Source organism: Lethenteron reissneri, chromosome 37 (assembly GCF_015708825.2).
Source record: "Lethenteron reissneri isolate LAM-NWPU_2019-01 chromosome 37, ASM1570882v1, whole genome shotgun sequence".
In the NCBI taxonomy this organism is placed as follows: domain Eukaryota; kingdom Metazoa; phylum Chordata; class Hyperoartia; order Petromyzontiformes; family Petromyzontidae; genus Lethenteron; species Lethenteron reissneri.
In genome coordinates this window covers 2,332,047-2,352,118 of record NC_083815.1, presented here as the reverse complement: position 1 = coordinate 2,352,118, position 20,072 = coordinate 2,332,047, and the positions used below count along the sequence as shown (strand labels likewise).

The 20,072-nt window shown below is 53.0% G+C and overlaps 1 protein-coding gene across 1 annotated transcript in view; it reads left to right on the top strand.

Moving 5' to 3' along the window:
* LOC133351437 (transient receptor potential cation channel subfamily M member 5-like) overlaps nt 1-19,196 on the top strand; it is a 49,623-nt gene extending 30,427 nt beyond the window's left edge. The window contains 14 exon segments of the mRNA XM_061566646.1: nt 1,136-1,265; nt 1,959-2,104; nt 2,371-2,483; nt 4,953-5,048; nt 5,497-5,737; nt 6,452-6,570; nt 6,727-6,859; nt 8,313-8,487; nt 8,871-9,033; nt 10,162-10,343; nt 10,501-10,633; nt 12,167-12,239; nt 13,032-13,131; nt 15,723-19,196. Of these exon segments, the coding sequence (XP_061422630.1) occupies nt 1,136-1,265; nt 1,959-2,104; nt 2,371-2,483; nt 4,953-5,048; nt 5,497-5,737; nt 6,452-6,570; nt 6,727-6,859; nt 8,313-8,487; nt 8,871-9,033; nt 10,162-10,343; nt 10,501-10,633; nt 12,167-12,239; nt 13,032-13,131; nt 15,723-15,742 (1,824 nt within the window). The 3' untranslated portion in view covers nt 15,743-19,196.
* The last annotated feature ends 876 nt before the right edge of the window (nt 19,197-20,072 follow it).

The window sequence follows — 20,072 nt, the reverse complement described above, 5'->3', positions numbered from 1 at the left end:
ATCGCACGCAGAGCCACTTGCACGCGAACACAACAGGTGATGTAAAAAATTTCTTCTATTTAGCCTCTTCCCCTCCCACCCCTTAGTTATTCTTCAATACGGCTTAACCGCACATTTGTGTCCTCACCAAGACGGTAACAGGGTGCATCTCTGAGAAAGTCTGGGCCCGTTTACGACGATCCAATTTGCGACGACGGGGTTTCCAGGAACGCGTTGTGACGTCGTCGTAAAAGCGGGGAGCACCTCTGCTTAACACTTTAGAGTATAAACAACTGAATAAAGTGAATATCTTTTTTTCTAAAAATGGCTTCCATCTCCAGGGCATCCTTTTTTCAGAGGAGCCTCCCTGGGAGATATCCAAGCCTTCGCGGCACGTAGATTTCCCACTTTTTGTCAGCTGCGTAAGAACACGCCGCTCAGGACGAGGCCCTTCCATGTAGTTGCTCCCTTCTCCCGGCAGTGTGAGATGTTCTTCTCCGCGCGACGCGCCCCCGGCATTGGCCGCCTGGTCGCTTAATCCCATTCACCAATTGAAAAGCGTGGAGTCGAAGCGACTTTCCCCACGACTCTGACGGAGTGGTCGCGTGGCAGTTGGAAGTGGGACGCACGGCAGGCGTGACACGACGATGGCACCATTTGGGATTTGTGTGGCGTCCAAAATGAGACTGCATCTCAAGCCTGCTCTATGGAAATGGTGGTGTAGGGGCACCACGGTAGCTAGGAGATGTTAAATACCTTGCCTGCTATACATTTGGAGTTTGCGTGTTCTCCCTGTGGTCGTGTGGATTTTTCTCCGAGTTTCTCTGGTTTTCCCCCCCCCCCCACATTTAGAATAAACGTGAGTATTTGGCTGCAATAAATTTCCACACGTGATAAGCCACTTTGTTGAGCTACCATTTGTGGTGAGTTTGCTTCTGAAAAAAAGCTGCACACAGCTCAGTGGTAAAAAAAAATACATATCATTTTTGCACGTTCAACTTCTTTTGCGCCATACGTAGCCAACCGTGCTAACCACGAGATTGCGGCGAGTGTCCATAGAGCCGAAGCGCTTTGTCCTGCCTGAGAAGGGGTGGGTGATGAGCGTGCTCTCTCAACTCTCCCCACGTGTGTGTGCGCGCGCGCTACCCACGGGCAGGGCCAGAACTCGGTGGCGTCCATGTTGGCCGCCATGCGCATCCTCAAGGGACTGTCGCGCCTGGAGGTCGAGGCCGAGGCGGCGCGGGAGATGAAGGACTTCATGGTGATGTGCGAGAACATGTCTGTCGGTGAGTGGGGCGTCGCTGTCACCGCCGAACAGAACCCCGACAGGATCACGAAACGTCATGAATCATAATTTGCATTTTGTCAGGCGCGATTCACCCGGGGACCTCGGCGCGCCGTGCACGAAGTTAGGAACTATAAAGAGTCCAGAGTCCACTGGTCATACATGGGAAGTGTAGGCCTGCAGGCGAAACAACAGGCGAGTCTTTAGAAAAGATCTAAAGCAGGGCAAGTGAGCTCGCCTGTCTAGCCACTGGTGGGAGGGAGGGTGTTCCGTCGCTTTGCGAAGGCTCAGTCCACTCCATGCCTCACCCTCACCGTAGGCCTCGCCCTAACTCTGACATTACGCCGCTCGCTTCACAGTGGATGTGAAAGATCTCCCCGTGATGCCATTCGCAAGAGTAGGCCGCTGTGTGCCGGCGTCACGGTGCCTAATTTTAAACAATTACCAGATTTTGTAAATATGCATAGCAATCGTCACCCCCCCCCGCCCCACTGCAGAAACTCTAGCAGGACCCTTCTGAAAAGTTGTTAGCAGACTCTGGATTTAATGGGCAAATAAATAAACTGGGCGGTGGGGAGGGCTGGCTCGCAAAAACTCATGTGCTTGCGTGCACCACTAAATGCACCCTATCGCTGCGAGTAATTCCCACTGCTGCTGCTGCCGCCGCTGCCGTTTGTTTCCCGGGAAACTGCAGCCGTGCTCAACGAGTGCTACCGGACGAGCCAGGCGCGCACCTTCAAGCTGCTCGTGCGGCAGAGCCCATCCTGGGGCAACGCCACGTGCCTGCAGCTCGCCTCCGAGGCCAACGCCGAGGCCTTCTTTAGCCACAGCGCCGCGCAGGTGCTCGCCTTGCATGCATGAGAGATATACCAAGGCATGATTGGAGTCGCGCCTTCCTGCTGATTGCGAGTAGCACACCATTGTGTCTGCTGTAAAATCAGTTTCCTCTTGCGTGAAGTTTCCTGCCGCGATTGGTTTTCTTATCGTTTACAGAACGAGATTACAATGGGCTGCGATGCTATTTTTCCTTAACTTTGCATCTGCATCTTAAGATGTTTCTTTTCCTCTTATCATACCTTGCTTCCTGTCATTTCACCGCCCTCTAGGACCTCCTCAACGACATCTGGTGGGGAGACATGTCCAACGAGACTGACATCTGGAAGATTTTCGCCGTGTTCTTCTGTCCTCCGCTGCTCTACTGCAACCTCATCGAGTTCAGGTGCTGCAAATTCACCGAGCTCGCTCGCTCGCCCCGTCCGCGAGCGACGGGTCGCGGTTCACGTCACATTCGTCTCGTTCAGCACGTGTGTGTGTTTGTGTGTATGCGTGGTGCTGGCCACCCACCCCCCTCATGTGCCATGCCAGCAGGAACGCAACCGGGCGTGGCGGCGGCGGCGGCGTTGCCGTGGCCACGTGCGTCGCGTGGGCGTTGTTACCGGGGGTTAAATCTAGAAGCGTGAGGCATGGACCCTGCGGGCTCGCTCCCTCCGGGTTGGGCGGCTGGGCGATGACCGGGTGTGACCGTGCCCGCATTGAGATGTCCGCCTTCTTATATCAATCTCAATTATGTTTCTCGGTGGCCGGCAAGCGGGTGGGCGGACGGGTAGGCGGATGTTTTTGCACGTCTGCAGACATGACCGGGCGTCTCGTTCAGCGCGTGTGTGTGTGTATGCGTGGTGCTGGCCACCCACCCCTCTCGTGTGCCGTTCCGGCCTTCATAGGTGCTCGCTAAACAGCACTTGCCCCAACAGTATGCTAAGGCTATGCGGGGGATCTTTGTCTTGGTATGTTGAACTTCTCTCACCCCCCTTCAGTGGCGTTGTCACGGAGCTGCGGTAGGGGGGGGGGGGGTGTACGGGGCCCTGCGTGTTTGAAGCGGTGCCGATAACGCCCGCCGTTGCCTTTAATCGGAGCAGGTCACCGGCAGCGACATGTGCCTTAGAGGCCACGCATGATGACGAATGAGCTGACGATGAAAATTGCACGCCGAGGCATGTATCATGTACATATGTGCGTTCGCACTTACATATGTACGTGCGAACGTTAAACGTCTTTCACACAATTCGTAGACAACCGTGCTAACCGGAGGTTCGGGGGAAGGACAATAAACTAAACAGAAAAAGCAGTTCTAAAGAAAGATTTTCCTAATATCAGAAGGAAGAGCGTTCCAGACGGCCGCAGAAGTTCATCTGAAATGCAGGCGCACGCTTAGAATTCACACGGGGGGGAGACATAATGACGAAAGCGTGGATTGGAGAACTTGCGCGAGTTAGCGACGTCGCGTGCTGACTGTCGAGGAAAGCGAGCGCGCTTGGGCATGGCACGTTGCTCGGAGTGAAGATGGCCGGCGGTCGAGACTAACCGCTGAGCGGCCGGCATAGAAGGAGAGTGCGTCCGAGAGAACGAGATGGAGCGATTTAAATCCGCTCGTGTGCAGGTGCCAGGTGGATCCTTGCATCGTGAGATCGCGCGAGGTGCCAATGGCTCGTGGAGGCCTACATCCAGCAGTGGATAGATCGTGGATGAGGCCGATGGCACTTGTGGTCGGTCTCGGCGGCACGGCGGTTGAGCGTACAGCTCATGACGAGAAGGCCGTGAGTTCAAAATCTCGGCCGAGCCCGTCATCAATCCTGGCTCATTAAAATGGGTACCACTATGCGGGAGGTCCGCAGCGTTCGACCTTTGGATAGACGCGTCCGCCTAGCGTAGGAATGTTGAAACTCCACTGCGAGCTCGGGCCTGTATTTGCCCTGTGCTTGCACGCGTTGGTGGTTTGTTTTAATTGGGCAGAAGTACGTGCACGGTGAAGCTCACGGGCACTAAACACAGCGGCTGGGCCCAGTCCCAAAGTCCCCAAAATGGTTAGCGGCGAGCAACAAGCAACACAGTGAAAGTTGAAAGTATGATAAGAGTTCACACCTTTCTTGATTGGACAAGGAAGTGAGTGATTTTGGGGGGGGGGGGGACAAAGAAATGACAATCGGAGGGAAGAAGCAGAAAGAGAAGTGTTGTGACCTGAAATGTTGGTGAGTGTGTAAGTGGGGTGCGTGAGTGAGTGGTTGGGTGAGTAAGTGAGCGGTTGGTTGCGTGAGTGAGCGGGTGGGTGCGTGAACGAGCGGTTGGGTGCGTGAGCGAGTTGTCACCTACAGTGATGGTGGTTGAACACTAGTGTGATGGATGAGATAAAACAGTCTGCTAGGCCGAGTCCACAACACAGGTGGAGGAACCGATGGGTTAAGTTCACGGGTACAGTGCCCATGGTAGTAGCAATGTAAGAGCGCTATGGAGATGACTAACCGCCGGTGAGCGAGCGGTGGCAAGATGTTAACTACCTCACCTGGTATACAGGAGGTTGTGGGTTCAATCCAGACCCCGACACCTGTATATTTGGAGTTTGCATGTCTCTCTCCATGTGGTTGTGTGAATCTTTATCCGAGTCCTCCACTTTTAGAAACATGCGATAAAATGTTTGGGCACGATACATTTTCACACCACGTTGGGCTATTATTTGTGAAAGACCAGGTCACTTCTGAAAAAGAGCTGCATAGCTCAGTGGGGCCTTGCCTGTTAAAATAAAAATGAGTTTATAGTTTTAACGGCGGATCATCAACGGACCGGTGTGACGATGGCCGTCTCACCGCACCCACCCACCGCACCCACCTCCCCCGTGACCCCGTGTGGAGTGCAGCGAGCTCAGCATACAGAAGCCGTCGGCGTTGGAGATGGACAGCGTCCCAGACGGGGAGAACCCCATGCTGAGCCTGCTGCAGAAACTGGACGAAAAGTGAGCGGGCCCTGCCTGCCACCCACCCACCCACCCGCCCATACACCTGCCTGTCCCTCCCTCGCGCATCTCCCACCCACTCACCTACATCTCCCACACCACCGGCGCCTATTACCTGCCCTGCCTACTCTCACGCATCTCCCACCTGCACCAAATTTCCCCCGCATGGCCCAACCAGGCTGTTGGGGCAAGTGCTGTTAGCGAGCACCTTTCAAGGCCGGCATGGCACACAAGGGGGTGGGTTGCCAACACCACGCCCGGCCGCATTTGTCTCCCCAGTGGCGATGTTTACACACCGCACCAGGTACTCATTTGAGGCTGAGTCGACCTAGGGGAAGCCCATGACCGGTCCGGGCATTCATCACCAGTGTTGGCCATGAGCGGGAATCGTACTCGGGTCGCCGGGTTCGTAGTGCTGTCCACTAAACTTTGTCGTTTTCCCACGCAGGGACATCGAGGGAGTGACCACGTCGGTGAGGGAGCGCTACACCTGCAGCCGCCGCTGGACGCGCTTCTGGGGGGCGCCCATCATCGTGTTCCTCGGCAACGTCGTCACCTACTTCATGTTCCTCTTCCTCTTCGCGTACGTGCTGCTCGTCGACTTCCGCCCCCCGCCCGTAGGCCCGCGGGGGCCCGAGATCTTCCTCTACTTCTGGGTCTTCACGCTCGTGTGCGAGGAGATACGCCAGGTGAGTCGGGGGGGGGGAGGGGCCAGCCAATGGGGGGGAGGGCGCTCGCATTACATTTCGTGCGTCGCGAGCGTAAAGCGACGCAGAAAATGTATTCCCGCAATAAATGTGTCCGGATTTGTGTTGTCGCGACCCCCTCCACTACCGGACGTGGCCACAGAGGCGAGGAGATGTTAACTACTTCACCAGGTGTACAGGAGGTCGTAACTTCGATCCCGACCCTGACGCCTGCTGTATATTTGGAGTTTGCATGTCTCTTTCCCCGTGGGTTCGTCGATTTTTCTCCGGGTCCTCCATTTTTCCCTCCACATTTAGAATCGACGTGCGTTTAGAGTATTTGGCTGCTATAAACTTCCACGTGGTAAGCCACTTCGTTGAGCTATCATTTGTGGCCAGGTCGCCTCTGAAAAAGAGCCACATAGCTCAGTGGGCCTTACCTGGTAAAATAAAAATAGTTTAGTTTAATAAAAATTGGCACGCGTGCAGGCGTTTCACAGCGCGCCAATTGTTACCCTTCCGGCTCGCGCACCCGGAGGGTCGAGGAACGATTCTCACAGCCAAATTGTAGCAGCAGTCAGACGCGCGACGTTTCGCTGGGGACTTCGCCGAGCATCATCGGGACGAGGCCAGGAAGTCCCAACGAACAAACAACATAGGAAGTGAGGATAAGCGCGTTGGACGCTGACCACGCGGCGTTTCTTTCCCCGTCGGCAGAGCTTCCACAAGGTCGGCAACATCTCGCTCGTGCACTCGCTCAAGCAGTACATCGAAGACTTCTGGAACAAGTGTGACATCATCGCCATTTCCCTCTTCATCCTTGGCCTCATATTGCGGTGAGCTTTCGCGGTGTCCCTCGTGTCTATGGCTGCACGCACGCACGTCGATTGCGGCTATTGCGATTACGTGGAAAGGACAAGGACGCGTGTCCGCGCGCGCGTGTGTCACGCGTGTCTGTGTGTCACGCGTGTCTTGTGTGTGTGTCGCCTCAGGATGTTCCCGTCCCGGTTTAACGATGGCCGAGTCGTCTTCTGCCTCGACTACATGGTGTTCGCCATGAGGCTCATCCACATATTCGCCGTTCATAAGCAGCTGGGACCCAAGATCATCATCGTGGGGGGCATGGTGAGGTCCCCTTTGACCCCCTGAACCTCGCAGCGGTGACGCGACCAGGGCGACAGCGGCAGCGTCGTTCTTTTTTTGCCGCCCGTTGCCGGGGGGGGGGGGGGGGGGTTCGCGGTTCGAGCTCCCCCAGCGTGTCGTCCTGGTGAACGCTGCGGGCGTGCTGATGACCGTACGAATGCGGCGACGTGCACCTCACGAGTGGACGCTCGAGGTGCCGTGACGTCGTTTGAAGAAGTAATTAATCGTCGGGCCTTGCGCTCGAAAGGCGTCACAGTTCGAATTTGAAGAAGATAAAAAAAGCGCTCCCCAGAATGACTCAGTTGGGATAAAACACAAATTAACATCGCCCCCTACTGTGAAACCTCTGCGGACTATACTCGACTGTGAACCACAGCGCGCCTTGACGACAGCCTGGCGCAGTGAGAGTGGCGCAAACACCGAACGTGCTCGCGATCAGCACGGTTGGCCACGTACGGTGCGAAGGAAGCTCGACACACGCACGCGCGTGCGTACAAATGTGCTCGCGATGTGATTTGATGACCCTCGTACCAAGAGGCCTCACACCCCCCCCCCCCCCGCCGCACAAATCGAGATCCAAATCCTCTCCGCCAGAATCGACGTTTGAACGCGGACATGCGTTGTCCGTTTGTCAATCCAGCGCTGAACGGTGGCCTCCTCGCACCTTGTGGGTCGGGGGGGGGGGGCTATTTGACCATACTTCACCGCGTTGATAAGTGCCGTTGGTGGCGTGTGAGCAGAGAGTCGCAGCCTAACCATCGCTGCCCACCGCGGAGTCCCGCGGCCACCTATGACAACCTGTGTGTGTAGAGTGGTAAACCTACGCAAGCAATATCCTGCCTCGGAGCTGCTTAGCATTGGGAGTATTTAGCTGCTGCTGTAAATGTCCACGTGATAAGCCACTTCCTTGAGCTATCATTTGTGATGGCCAGGTCACTTCTGAAAAAGAGCTACGTAGCTCAGTGGGCCTTACCTGGTAATATATATATATTTTTTTTCTTTAGCGTCTGAGATCTTGCATACAGAATCCATTGCTTCAGGAGCTAGGTGGAGATCGTGAGAGATGGCGATGGCTTGGGGAGACCGTTCACTCAGCAGTGGATAGATCGCGGCAGATGATGATATCTTTCCTGGTATCTTCCCCCCCCCCCGTTGATTTAACAACACGCGATTATGTGCTTACAAACAGCAGGTACACTCCCCTAATGTCTTGCATGCGTGGCATTTAGACCACCGCATTGCATGTACGATGCTCTCAGCCTTGTCTACACCACTGGCTCAGTAGAGCTGAACATGTGGCCGTATTACTGTGCTCGTTTTCTTTCTGCTCTCACCGCTATTCAATGTTTGACTGCCACGCGTTACCTGCCATGCGACTAACTCCCCTCTCTCCCTCTCTCCCTCCCTCCCTCCGGCTCGGCATCGCGGTGCTCAGATCAAGGACGTGTTTTTCTTCCTCTTCATCCTGGGCATCTGGCTGATCGCGTACGGCGTGGCCACCGAGGGCCTGCTGCACCCCGACGACACGCGCCTCGACTGGACCTTCCGCCGCGTCCTCTACCGCCCATACCTGCAGATCTTCGGGCAGATCCCGCTCGACGAGATGGACGGTCGGTGTTCTGGCGGTGGCGGGGATGTCGTCGTCGCGATCGTCGTCGCCCTCGTCGTCAACATCGTTGTCATTGTCGTCATCGTTGTCATTCTCATCATTGTCGCCCTCGTCGTCAACATCGGTGTCATTGTCGTTGTCGTCATCATCGTCATCATCATTGTCATCATCGTCGTCATCATCGTCATCATCGTCGTCATCATCGTCATCATCATCGTCATTGTCATCATCGTCATCACCGTCATCATCATCGTAAACAACTTCAGTCATCGCAGTCATCCTAAACATTGCACTATAATTAGTCAAAATTACGATTTAGAATATTATCATGATTGATGACGACGATGACGACGACGATGATGATGATGTCCGTTGGCTCATCAGCCGTGAAGATCTTGAACTGCACGGACGACTCGATGGAAGGCATGATGGGGAGCAACGCGGCGTGCCCCAACACCTACGCCAACTGGATCGTCATCCTCCTCCTCGTCATCTTTCTGCTCGTCACCAACGTCCTGCTGCTCAATCTGCTCATCGCCATGTTTAGGTGACCACCAGGGCTTCAGCCGTAGTGGGAGCAGAGATGGTCACGACCCCCTCCGCCCCCCGCACTGCCCCGCATTGCACGTGGACTCTTCCGCTGCGAATGCTGTGCACCAACCGAGTGCCTCGTATTTACGTTGGACCATTCCAATTGAACGAGTGGCGCGGGGGTGAGGGGTGTGCGGGGATCTGATTAATGTCCCTCCACCTGAATCCCTGGAGTCACCTCATGGCACGCGGGAACATGTTACTGCCTCTTCTCTTTCGTACGGCTGATGTAGATGCAGGGCAACAACTGCAATTTCACATGCAGGTGGTCAAATGTCACTGCCTGATAGACATTTCCACATTTGCCAAGGCTGCCACAAGGGGTTTTGGAGGCCCAGGGAAAAATTCCAGATAAGGCCGACCAGGGCCACTTTCGGAGGCCTCTTGACATCTGAGGCCCTGGGGAAACTACCCATGATCGATTGATGAACTTGCGTTATGTTTTGTGATTGCAGTTCGATACAAACATGCATTTATTTTATTGTGTTGTATTCACAATCTTGCTTCGTGGTTACATTTATTTCAAAACAGAAATTCAAACGACAATCGCAATGGCAATTAGTTGTCCGGGAATGGCGTCAGCCCGTGTCTCCAAGGCTCGTTCTCAATAGGGTCCCGCTGCATTGGGACGTTTGGCCGATTCGATTAGTGAGTGTTTGTGGCATCACGTGGGAGGAAACCGGAGAACCCGGAGAAAATGTCGCATGCCGGTAGGGGGGGGGGGGTAACACTCAGCACCGCCACCTCCTGGCAACGCCACGAACGACACCAATTTTGTGATTAATATTCCGGTACGTGACATATAAATGGTACGTACAGCCTTTTGTTAATCCACTGCTGGAGACGAAGTACACCCCGTGATGTTGTCGGCCATGGGGGTCATTTGAGCATACTTCACCATGATAGTGCCAGTTTGTGGGGCTCAAACCAGGCCGCGTTGGCGGTGGACGGGAATCCAACTGGTTGCCGGGCTCATGGCGCTGTGCGCTAACTGCAGCGCCGCCACTCTCGCCCCCCACCCCCCCCCCCTCCTTGAGTCCTGGAATTCACGTGACCCTTCCCTCTGCCTGGCTGTGGGATCCAGTTACACCTTCTCACAGGTGCAGGGGAACAGCGACAAGATCTGGCGCTTCCAGAGGTACAACCTGATCGTGGAGTACCACGACCGGCCCTCCCTCGCGCCGCCCTTCATCATCATCAGCCACATCAAGCACCTCGTGCGCAAGTTCGTCTTCAAAGCCACTGCCGAGAAGCACAAGCACTTCAGTGAGTGACCCACGGCGCGGTTAACGTCACTGTCATTACGCTCGCTTGACCCAGGAGAGACTCGTCTTGCAGGGGGGGTCCCTTCCTCGAGCGAGTAATTTCAGGGCCGAGCCTTTACCCTTCCTCTGGGCTAATGCCGAGCGCCGTCCGAATGCAGTGCAGTCGCTGCAGGAGGACGTGGACCAGCGACTCATGGTGTGGGAGGGCATCCAGAAGGTCAACTACCTGACCGACACCATCCTTCATAAGCGCGACTGCAGCGAGGAGCGCCTCAAGAGGACGTCGAAGAAGTGAGGCTCGGCGTGACCCCCCCCCCCCCCACCAAGCCCCCCGACCCTCGGCTTGTGGCAAGGCGGCGCCGTTAGATTCCAGCCGGGCGCACCCGTGCGATGTTGGCGCCGATTTGAGGCGCACCACTCGCTCTGCCGAGGGTCGCTGCGCCAAGCGGCTCGGGAGCCGCTTGGGGCGGAACGTCGTCGAGCGTCGATTGACGTTGAATTCGCTCCTCGTAAAAGTCCGAAGCGGCCGGTGAGCAGATTTATCGGGTCACGAATCTCATCGATTTGTACGACTTTGGCCACGTCGTGCCAAGCAATATCTCTGCGGACGGCACAGATCCCTCCGCAAATGTTGCGGAGGCTTGATGACTAACGTTTTGGCGCGAACACGACTGCCAACATGGCCATAACCCAAAAACAGATACGGATCGTAGCGTTGAGTACGAGATCCTACCTTGTCAGTTTGAAGAAATTACCGCTCGGAAGCTCTCGTAGAGAGAAGCAACAGGAGAGCTTCACCATTCTTGCCCGATGAAGCTGATTGTAACTATCAGCGAAACGTTGTACTACTCAAATGTAAAATGCTGTTGATTCTCTCTTCAGCACACCGGTGGGCTAAAGAAGTGAATTATTTTGTCCTTTGAAAAACGTGACACATTTTTTACTATTTGGCCGTGTCGGGTGGTGGAGGGTTACGACACATTTATAAATAACGCGATCTGACCTAAAACCCTATATTAGGAATAATATTGGTCGCGAAAGCCTACGTGTTAAATTCAGTGTAACGTCTCCCAGTGTCGTAAAATGGCCCATAGAAGGCCGACGTCACAGAACTACTTCTGAGTTCCCTTCAATTGCCTCTCATCGACACTAGGTGGTGCCACCTCCTCACGTGCCTTGCTGTCGAAGAGCTTGTCACGTGGCAGTACAATTGAGGGAATTTAAGTGTCAAGCTCATGCACGTAAAAAGACAAAGATGATCCCCCGTGTAGCGTTCAAAGACTTTTTTTGGAGCAAGTGCTGTAAGCGAGCACCTTTTGAAGGCTGGCACGCCACACAAGGGGTTGGGTGGCCAGCACTATACCCGGCTGCCTTTATCTCCCTAATTGTGATATTTACACACTGCACCAGGGACTAATTTAAGGCTGAGTCGACCGTGGGGAGACTCGGGACCAGATGAAATGTTCGTCACTGTTATGGGTCGCGATCGGGAATTCTGCTCACCGGGTTCGAGCGCGGTGCGCTAACCACTGAGCCGCCGCTCCTCCAAACACACACACACACGCACGCGTGTGACCACGCTTTCACATCTCATCTCTCCCCAATGCAGAAGGGCAATTTCCCAGCACGTGTCGCCTATTGTATAGGGTATCTTGTTTACCTCCCGGTTAGTCCTAATTGACGAACGCGTTGAGGTTTTACGGTTGACCATTATGGCACTCGCTTTATGAAAAAGGGAGAGTGCGAGTGTTGTGCTGAGCGTTGTGCTCAAGGTTGTGCTGAGGTTTGTGCTGAGCGTCCCGGGGTTGCATGTTTTGCCCGCAGGCTGGACATGGTGCTCAAGCTGGCACAGGACATCCAGGTCCAGGAGCGGAGACTCAACAGCCTTGACGCCCAGGTGAGGGGGTGTGTCGAGCGCTCGCGTGAACGTTATGTGGATCAGGACTTTCACAGAACCGCAGTTTACTCCCTTGCTGCTCAAGGACATAATTAAATGAGTGATCCATTCCTAATGTGCCACAGTTACTTAATCGTTGCGTCGTCCGTTACTTGTTTTGCTCGTATGCCCCCAGTGTAATTCCCGCCGAGTGTCAAGGGGCAGCAAGGGGCAGCAGGGTGGTGCCGTGGCAACGCTTGTGCCTCACCAGCAACAATGTGACTTCGCTCTATTACAATGAGCGCTTTCCCCATCTTGTATAGACACTAGCAACCCAAATGTCCTTTTGACATGAACGACTGACCGTCCGTCCGTCCCTCCCAGCCAGACAGAGACCGGGGGTGGGGGCAGGGGGGCGCGGAGTCGGCATGACGCCAGTGGGATGCGGGTGACGTCGTCAGCCGGCAACCATTTTGTTGTAATATATTCATTAATTCATTCACCACGGACAGTCGGCGAGGGACCGTTGGCGCTCAACGTATGACCTCTTGCGACAGCGTTCACATAAACTGCTCTTGCTGCCTTAGACCGGCATGTCTCGAGTGATTTGTTTGACCCACGTCCTACGGGCGTGGTGCCATTCCATTGGGGGTCACAGTCCACCTTTGAACGTCGACCGCCAACTGAAGTGCGCAATTTGGTGGAATTTGCGCATCAAGACGGGCCGACGTGACGTGAAACGTGTATACACATTCTCCGCTGTGCCCATCGTTGGTTTGTGTTGTTGTTGTTCTTGTGCGTGGCGTCGCGTAGTACGAGCAGATGAGATACTGCGCCAAGGCGCTGTCATGGCTCATCGAAGCCCAGAAGGAAACGAACAAAGACTTTACCATGGTGCCGCCGGTGTGTCCAGGTGAGACCATCGCTGTGCTTGTGCGACAACCAATGCCACTCGCTTTGCGCCAGAGCCGGGTCGCCGAGTTATACCAAGCGGAGGTTTGGCAGCGTCTGGCCGGCTCGCCTCGTTACACCTGGCCCCCCTCCCCCGTCACATCTGGCTGTGCCGTCAGGATCAGAATATGTTCATACTGGAGGAATTCTATGAGCTATGAAGCGGAGATATTGAGACGGAGACATCGTCGACTGTTGGGAGTGGCCGGCTGGGCTGGAGTAAGCTACGGTCCTTGGCCCGGTCAAGTGCAGTAGTAGTAGTATTCGTAGGTTACCCAGGAGAGCATCACACAGTCTCTAGACTCATTCGCAGGAGGTGTGGTCCTGCTTTGAACAATTCCTTCTGAATAGGGGCGTGGCTTTGTATGGGAGGGAATCTGAGCACGCAGAGAAAATCCACGACACAATCGAGGGGACAACGCTGAAAGTTCCGCACGGATGGCCCCACAAAATGCGCGTTGCTGTACTGACATCACCCCGGCCAGCACGCAGTTTCGGCGAGTTTCACGCGTCCCCATTGTGATCCGCCAATGTTTCGTCTCCAAAGGGCTGGATCTCAAACGCGCCTAGCCACCACCACGGGGCGGCGCCTGACGTCATCAAAAACGTGGGTGGAACCCTGCGAGCACAAACGCACGCCGCACCGTGCGACTGGTGGGCTCCATACGTCGGTCGCGTTGTCAGCCCCAAATATGCGAATCACACCTCCGATTAGCCTAGTTGGCTACGTATGGTGTGAAATAAGTTGAACGTACATGCATGCATAATCATCATGCGTGTGATAATTACCACAAATAATAGCTCAACGAAGTGGCTTATCACTTGCAAATTTATAGCAGCCAAATTCTCTAAATGCACGTTGCTTATGAATGTGGAGGGGAAAAAACCAGAGGACCCGGACAAAAATCCACGAGACCACGGGGAGAGGGACACACAAACTCCAAATATACAGCAGCAGGCGTCCGGGTTGGGATCGAACCCACGACTTCCTGCATACCAGGTGGAGGAAGTCAACATCTCGCCTCCTACCTCTGATACATGCACGCATTGCATTGTGTGCGTCGAGGAATGGATCGTGGTACATGCACGTCGTAAGCAAATTTTGTCACTGCCCCCTATGACCAAATCGGCTGGAATGCGAGCCATCTCGTTAGACGTCACGAGTTAGACAGGGTTGAGTCTGGACAGCTATTGGCCGAGTGACCAGCGGGCACAGCGCAGGTGCTACAGGCTGTTGCTGCTGCTCGGCAATGCGGCAAAATTCATCGTACTGTACTTCTATGCCACCCCAACCTCCCCCCCCCACCACCACCTTCATCAACCGGCACTGACCATCGCGGTGAAGTATGGCATGGGGAGACCTTCACCGGACATACCAGATGGCACGAACGACACGAAAGGGAATCGGTCCTTTAAGCAAATCGTGACTTTGAACGAACACAATTCGTTGAAGCGTGATGGCGGCGGAGCGGGGGGGGGGGGGATATATTTGCATGCCCGTTAAAGATTCCGCAATGTTCCACGTGAAATCTGTTGGATTCTTGCCAAACTTTCCCAAATTAGATTTCGAATTAATGATTACCCGGAGCAGGCGGGCAATGGTGGCCTCAGAGGTCAGAGAGGCGACGAGTTGGTGTCGTTGACCACCGCGAGTTTTCGAGTCTCGAGTTTCAGCCAGCCCCGTGGATTAAGCCGGGTTCTCAAGGGTGGCGAGTTGATGGCTAATCGGAGTAGCTCCACAAGAAAATAAAAAAACCCATCGCGTCAAATCTGGTCCTGTGTGTATGCATGTTGAACTGCTTTCGTACCGTACGTAGCCAAGCGTGCTAATCGGAGGTGCGGGGGAAAGACAACAAACTATGCACGCACCCAGAAGTCGCTTAAAGGAATCTTGGAAGTTCAGTGATCCCCATGGGGGCGTTGTCTAAAACGCAGGGTTGCAACCGCTCTGTGCGAGAGGTTGAATTGTTCATCCTATCACACGATGCTGATGGCACGGTTGGGATAGAATTGTGGATAAAGTCTGAATATTATTTTTCGCAAGGACCTAATGTGGGTGGAGCTGCGGTGGAAGGTGGCCTGTAGTCGAGGGGACGACCACATGCCGTGTGTTTTTAACGCTTTCCAGCTATTGTTGAAAGCGCTAATATCTCTCTGTCCCGTCTCTCTCTGTTTGTAACGTGGGGTAATGCCAACTCTCGTAAAAACATTCAACATAATTTACATTGTCGTTCATATTTGTGTTGTTCTTCGGCACTTAGCCTCTCCAAAACCGGCCAAATTGATTCAAAAGGGTTGCCCAATATATGGCGATTAAAAAAACCCCAACGTCAAATGGATGAGCATCTCAGGCCGAGGCTGGCGACGTCACAGGCCATACGCGCTGCCTCGCCGTGACGTCATTACGAGCGGCGGCGTCTCGTTGTGCGTCGCGCAAAGGTGCCGTAAATTCCGCCGATTTGATCAACTCTGAGGGACGGGCGCGCTTTTGGAAGGCGACGCTGGGATCCACGCACGCACGTTGACCTTTCTCCCTTGCTCGTTCCTTGGCAGACTTGGGCGAGGCGAAGTGAGCACCTTGGCTTGGGGTGAGCGCGCATCTCCCTCGGCCGGCCCTCGCTGCCGCTGCGCGTACGGTACATTTCAGGAGCCGTGGATGACGTCGATTGCTGTCGACTTCTCTGCGAACATGCACCCAACGAACTATCGTCACTCATTTGTAAAAAAGAATTGTAAAAATCGGCTGACGTAATTGACATATATCCCATAACGATGAGCTCCTGCTGACGTTGTGACGCGCGCGCGCTTGCGTGTGCATCGTGGTGTCTGTGTACGCTGGGGCATATGAGAGCTATCGAATCGCAATCGTGCGCAAATAACCAAATGTCAACACGTTCGTCAATAACATTGCCCTAAAGAGGATAACACATATACAGGAGAGTGGCCGATGTTTCAGGGAATGGCCCTTTTTTGTCTTTGCTTGGAAGTAGGACCTTGCTCAAAATGTCACCTGTTGCATATACGGTGAGGGCTAGGTTCTTGAAATTCTGCTCGAAAGTGGAACTTGCGAAACGTAGATACTGTACTGTGTCTGACTGAATATACGGGACCAAATGAAAATGTCAATTCCTCCGCTTAGACCCCGTAAGTTAAATAAAAAAAACAACACAAATAAGGCAAGAATAGCACTAAAATGCAATGGCATTAGAGGTGTTAAAGCATCGGTGTGCTGACTCGGGCATACGAGCTACAACCTGCTTACCGCGAAGGGTGGTTCAGATGTCTTGTGACCCCCATTTAATTCTCTAAAACGTAATATTTTTTGCAAGGCTTATTTGAAACGTGAATGACTATGCAAAGGGGAAAAAATGTTAGAGGTCAATTAATTGGCTTGGTCACAAGACATCTGGGCTACCACCCTGTTCAGTGCACAAGTACAGTACCCCTCCCCTATAGTGCGATGTTGCCAAATTGCAAATATCTGAGGGAAAAGGATGTGAAAGTTGACCTGGTATACAAATGTTTCATTGCAAATAGTCGAATTTCAGGAGAGAAAAATTTGCGAAGGAAGAGGTTTGCCTGTACCTCCATCTTCCGGGCAGTATTACTGACGGACATGTTGAGTTTTTGTTATGTCGATCTAGGCCTCGGCAAGGTAAGGCAATTTACCCTTTTTACCGGGCAAAAGGGTAAAGGTGTCGACATGCCCAAGGGGTAAGGTAAAGGGTCGGGTAAAGGTAGCGCGGAAGAATAATCCGGTAAATACCTTGTATACCGCTCGCTAAAAGCTCCGTGGCGCAGTCCGTGGCCTCCATTTAAAATTGGAATCATCGAGAGTATTCTATATGAATAAAGCGCTCTACCTAGCATTGACCTGTTACAAACCTTTTACATGTGTAGTAGTACCCCAGTAATTACCCTGTAATCGGGTAAGGGTAAAAAGTAGGATAAAGGTAGGCTCGCTGTTTTTACCTTTTACCTTACCTTGCCGAGGCCTATGTCGATCGTAAATGATCGTCGGATGTGAAATGTTCAATGTGACAATCATAAGGTAATATTAGTTACTTAAGAGGTGTGGGGTATATAAATATATAATGTTTTGGAATGCGTTTCATAATTTGTGTTGGAGCTGTGGCCCAAGGAAGCTGACAACGAGTAGACCAGGGGTGGTCGAACCGCTGCTCGTGAGCAGCGTGCGGCCCTCAAGGGCTTTCTTCGGTGGTGTTTGAAACAGGAATTCTGCGGAATCCGGAGGGGCCCTGGGACACTGACATTTGGCAGCAGAGCCAGGCGATGAGTACTCCTGGGGCGCTCCCGCAGATTTCTCAATTAAAAAACTAAACTGTTTTAAACTAAACACTTTTTTTTTTACCAGGTAAGGCCCACTGAGCTATGTAGCTCTTTTTCAGAAGCGATCTGGCTATCGCAAATTATAGCTCAACGAAGTGGCTTATCGCGTAGAATTGTATAGTAGCCAAATACTCTAAATGCATGGCGACGTTGATTCTAAATGTGGAGGGAAAAAACGAAGGACCAGGAGAAAAATCCACACCACCACGGGGAGAGAGGCACGCAAACTCCAAATATACAGCAGGCGTTAGGGTCAGGATCGAACCCACAACCTCCTGCATACCAGGCGAGGCAGTTGGCATCTCGCCACAGTGGCACCCCTAAAACCCGGTCCGATCAAACCGTAACCACCGCATTGTGATCCCGCTCAGAGTCTTTGTGGCTCTTAGGCCGTACGGAGATTGTGGCAGCAAGTTTGGCCACCCCTGTAATAGACTCTGAATCTCATTCAAATGAATGTACAACTTACCTAATGATATGTTTGTACTTGTACAGCCTCAGGATAATTTTATGGGTAGGGGTTAAGTGCCAGAAACGTTGCTCTTTCCGTCGGGTTTCCAATCATCATTAGTTTCGTTCCTGTACCATTGCATGGGTGGCTCAGGGATGAGAGTGCCGAGTTGGTACCCTCGACATATCCTGGGTTACAGTTCAGGTTTTTAGCTGCCAGTGATTAAACCGAGTTCGAAAATCTAGCTAAGCGAATTATCTCAGCCGAGTCACCAATGACTGCACACATTTGGTTGGGGGTGTGTTTTTTTCTCTTTCAATAATTTCGGGAAACATTTTAAACTTTGTGATTTTTTTACTTTCTTTGTTCCGACAACCGTACAATAAATATCTCTACAGCAGGACACGTGGGTAAGTGGAGCGTACCTCCAGTGTGGATAAGAGGTCACGTGCAGGCATATCAGAAGCGGTTCTGTGACAGCACCTTCTGCGGGATCATTCTCAAGCACGTGGGGATGACCCGTTTTTGTTTTTTGGTATGGTGCCCTACTCTGCAAGGGTTCCGAATGGACGTTTTGCTGACGTTGACTCCAAGGGCGCAATTGGAATCGAAATTTGGTTAACGCGAATTGTATTTTTGTAAACTTATTTCTTTTAACCTGTGTGTCTCACGGTGACCACGTGGTAGTGCACGTGTGCGATGTGCAGTGCAGAGACTGTGCCTCTTGCCTCGAGAAGTGGGAGATTACGATGTCCCCGAGTCCACGTGCAGAGCCAGAAGTCGACAACATGCAAAGTGGCAAGCCGAAGACCAAAATGCAGATTGCGTTCCCGCGCATACCATCAAATCACTCACACCCAGCCCCAGAGTGCACTTCTCAGAAGCTAAGCGGAGTCGAGCCTGGCCGGTGCTTTGACGCGCATTCACATTTGGGTTGCTTTCTCCATAGGGAGGGCTTCACCAGACCCTGTCTGTCTGGCAGTGACCAAGTCACCACCGGGAACGATTCGCCAGTTAGCCGCTGCTGTCACGTGTGTTTAGGAGTGTTTTCTTATTTGAATTGTGCAGAAAAAAATAACAAATCGACTTCATTTTCACGTCACGATTGCCTTAGATTTGTCGAACCTTTCGTCACGCGCTCGACTCTTACTGTCTTCACGTGCTGTGGTTGCTGAGGCGTGGATAGAAATGTACGATTAAGAAAAAAATACAATTTTTACAAACCAGTCGACGCATGTAAATGTTTTATTTATATTTCAGTACAACATGTAACCGGTTGAATTCATTCGATGCGGGGGAGGGGGGGCATTTTCTGCTTTTGTTGTTGTTGTTTCGTGGGGGGAGGTCAACCCGCCCCCTGCACCCCCAGGGCATCCCTGCAGAAGACACCGTGTTACTGGAGAATCGCGACAGATGAGCCACTCACAGCTTTGCGTCAACCACATTAATACGCGCGCAGTTTCTCAGAAAGCCGCTCGGTAAATCACAACCACTCCCAAACACCGAGGCCAAGCAAAAGCCACGCAAACACACGAACCATCCCCGCCTCTCTGGACAAACCGTGGCGGCCTTCAGAGGTGCTCGCTAACAGCACTTTGCCCAACAGTCGCACACGTACTGATCACACATCCTGATCACACACATATCGATCACACATCCTGATCACACATCCTGATCATACACGTATCGATCACACACCCTGATCACACATCCTGATCACACACGTATCGATCACACACCCTGATCACACATCCTGATCACACACGTATCGATCACACATCCCGATCACACATCCTGATCATACACGTATCGATAACACATCCTGATCACACACGTACCGATCACACAGTACCATTCACACACATCCTGATCACACACATATTGCTCACACACGTACCGTTCACACGTATCGATCACACATCCTTATCACCCGCATCGAGCCTGCTGTATAGGCTGTTGGGTTAAGTTAAGTTGCTGTCTGCCACCACTGCACATACTAAGGTCGGAAATGGTGAATGAGAGGGCGGTGTGGCCGGAACCAATGCCCGACCACCTTTGTCTCCCCAATGGTGATGTTTACACGCCGGCAAGTCCACCTCAAG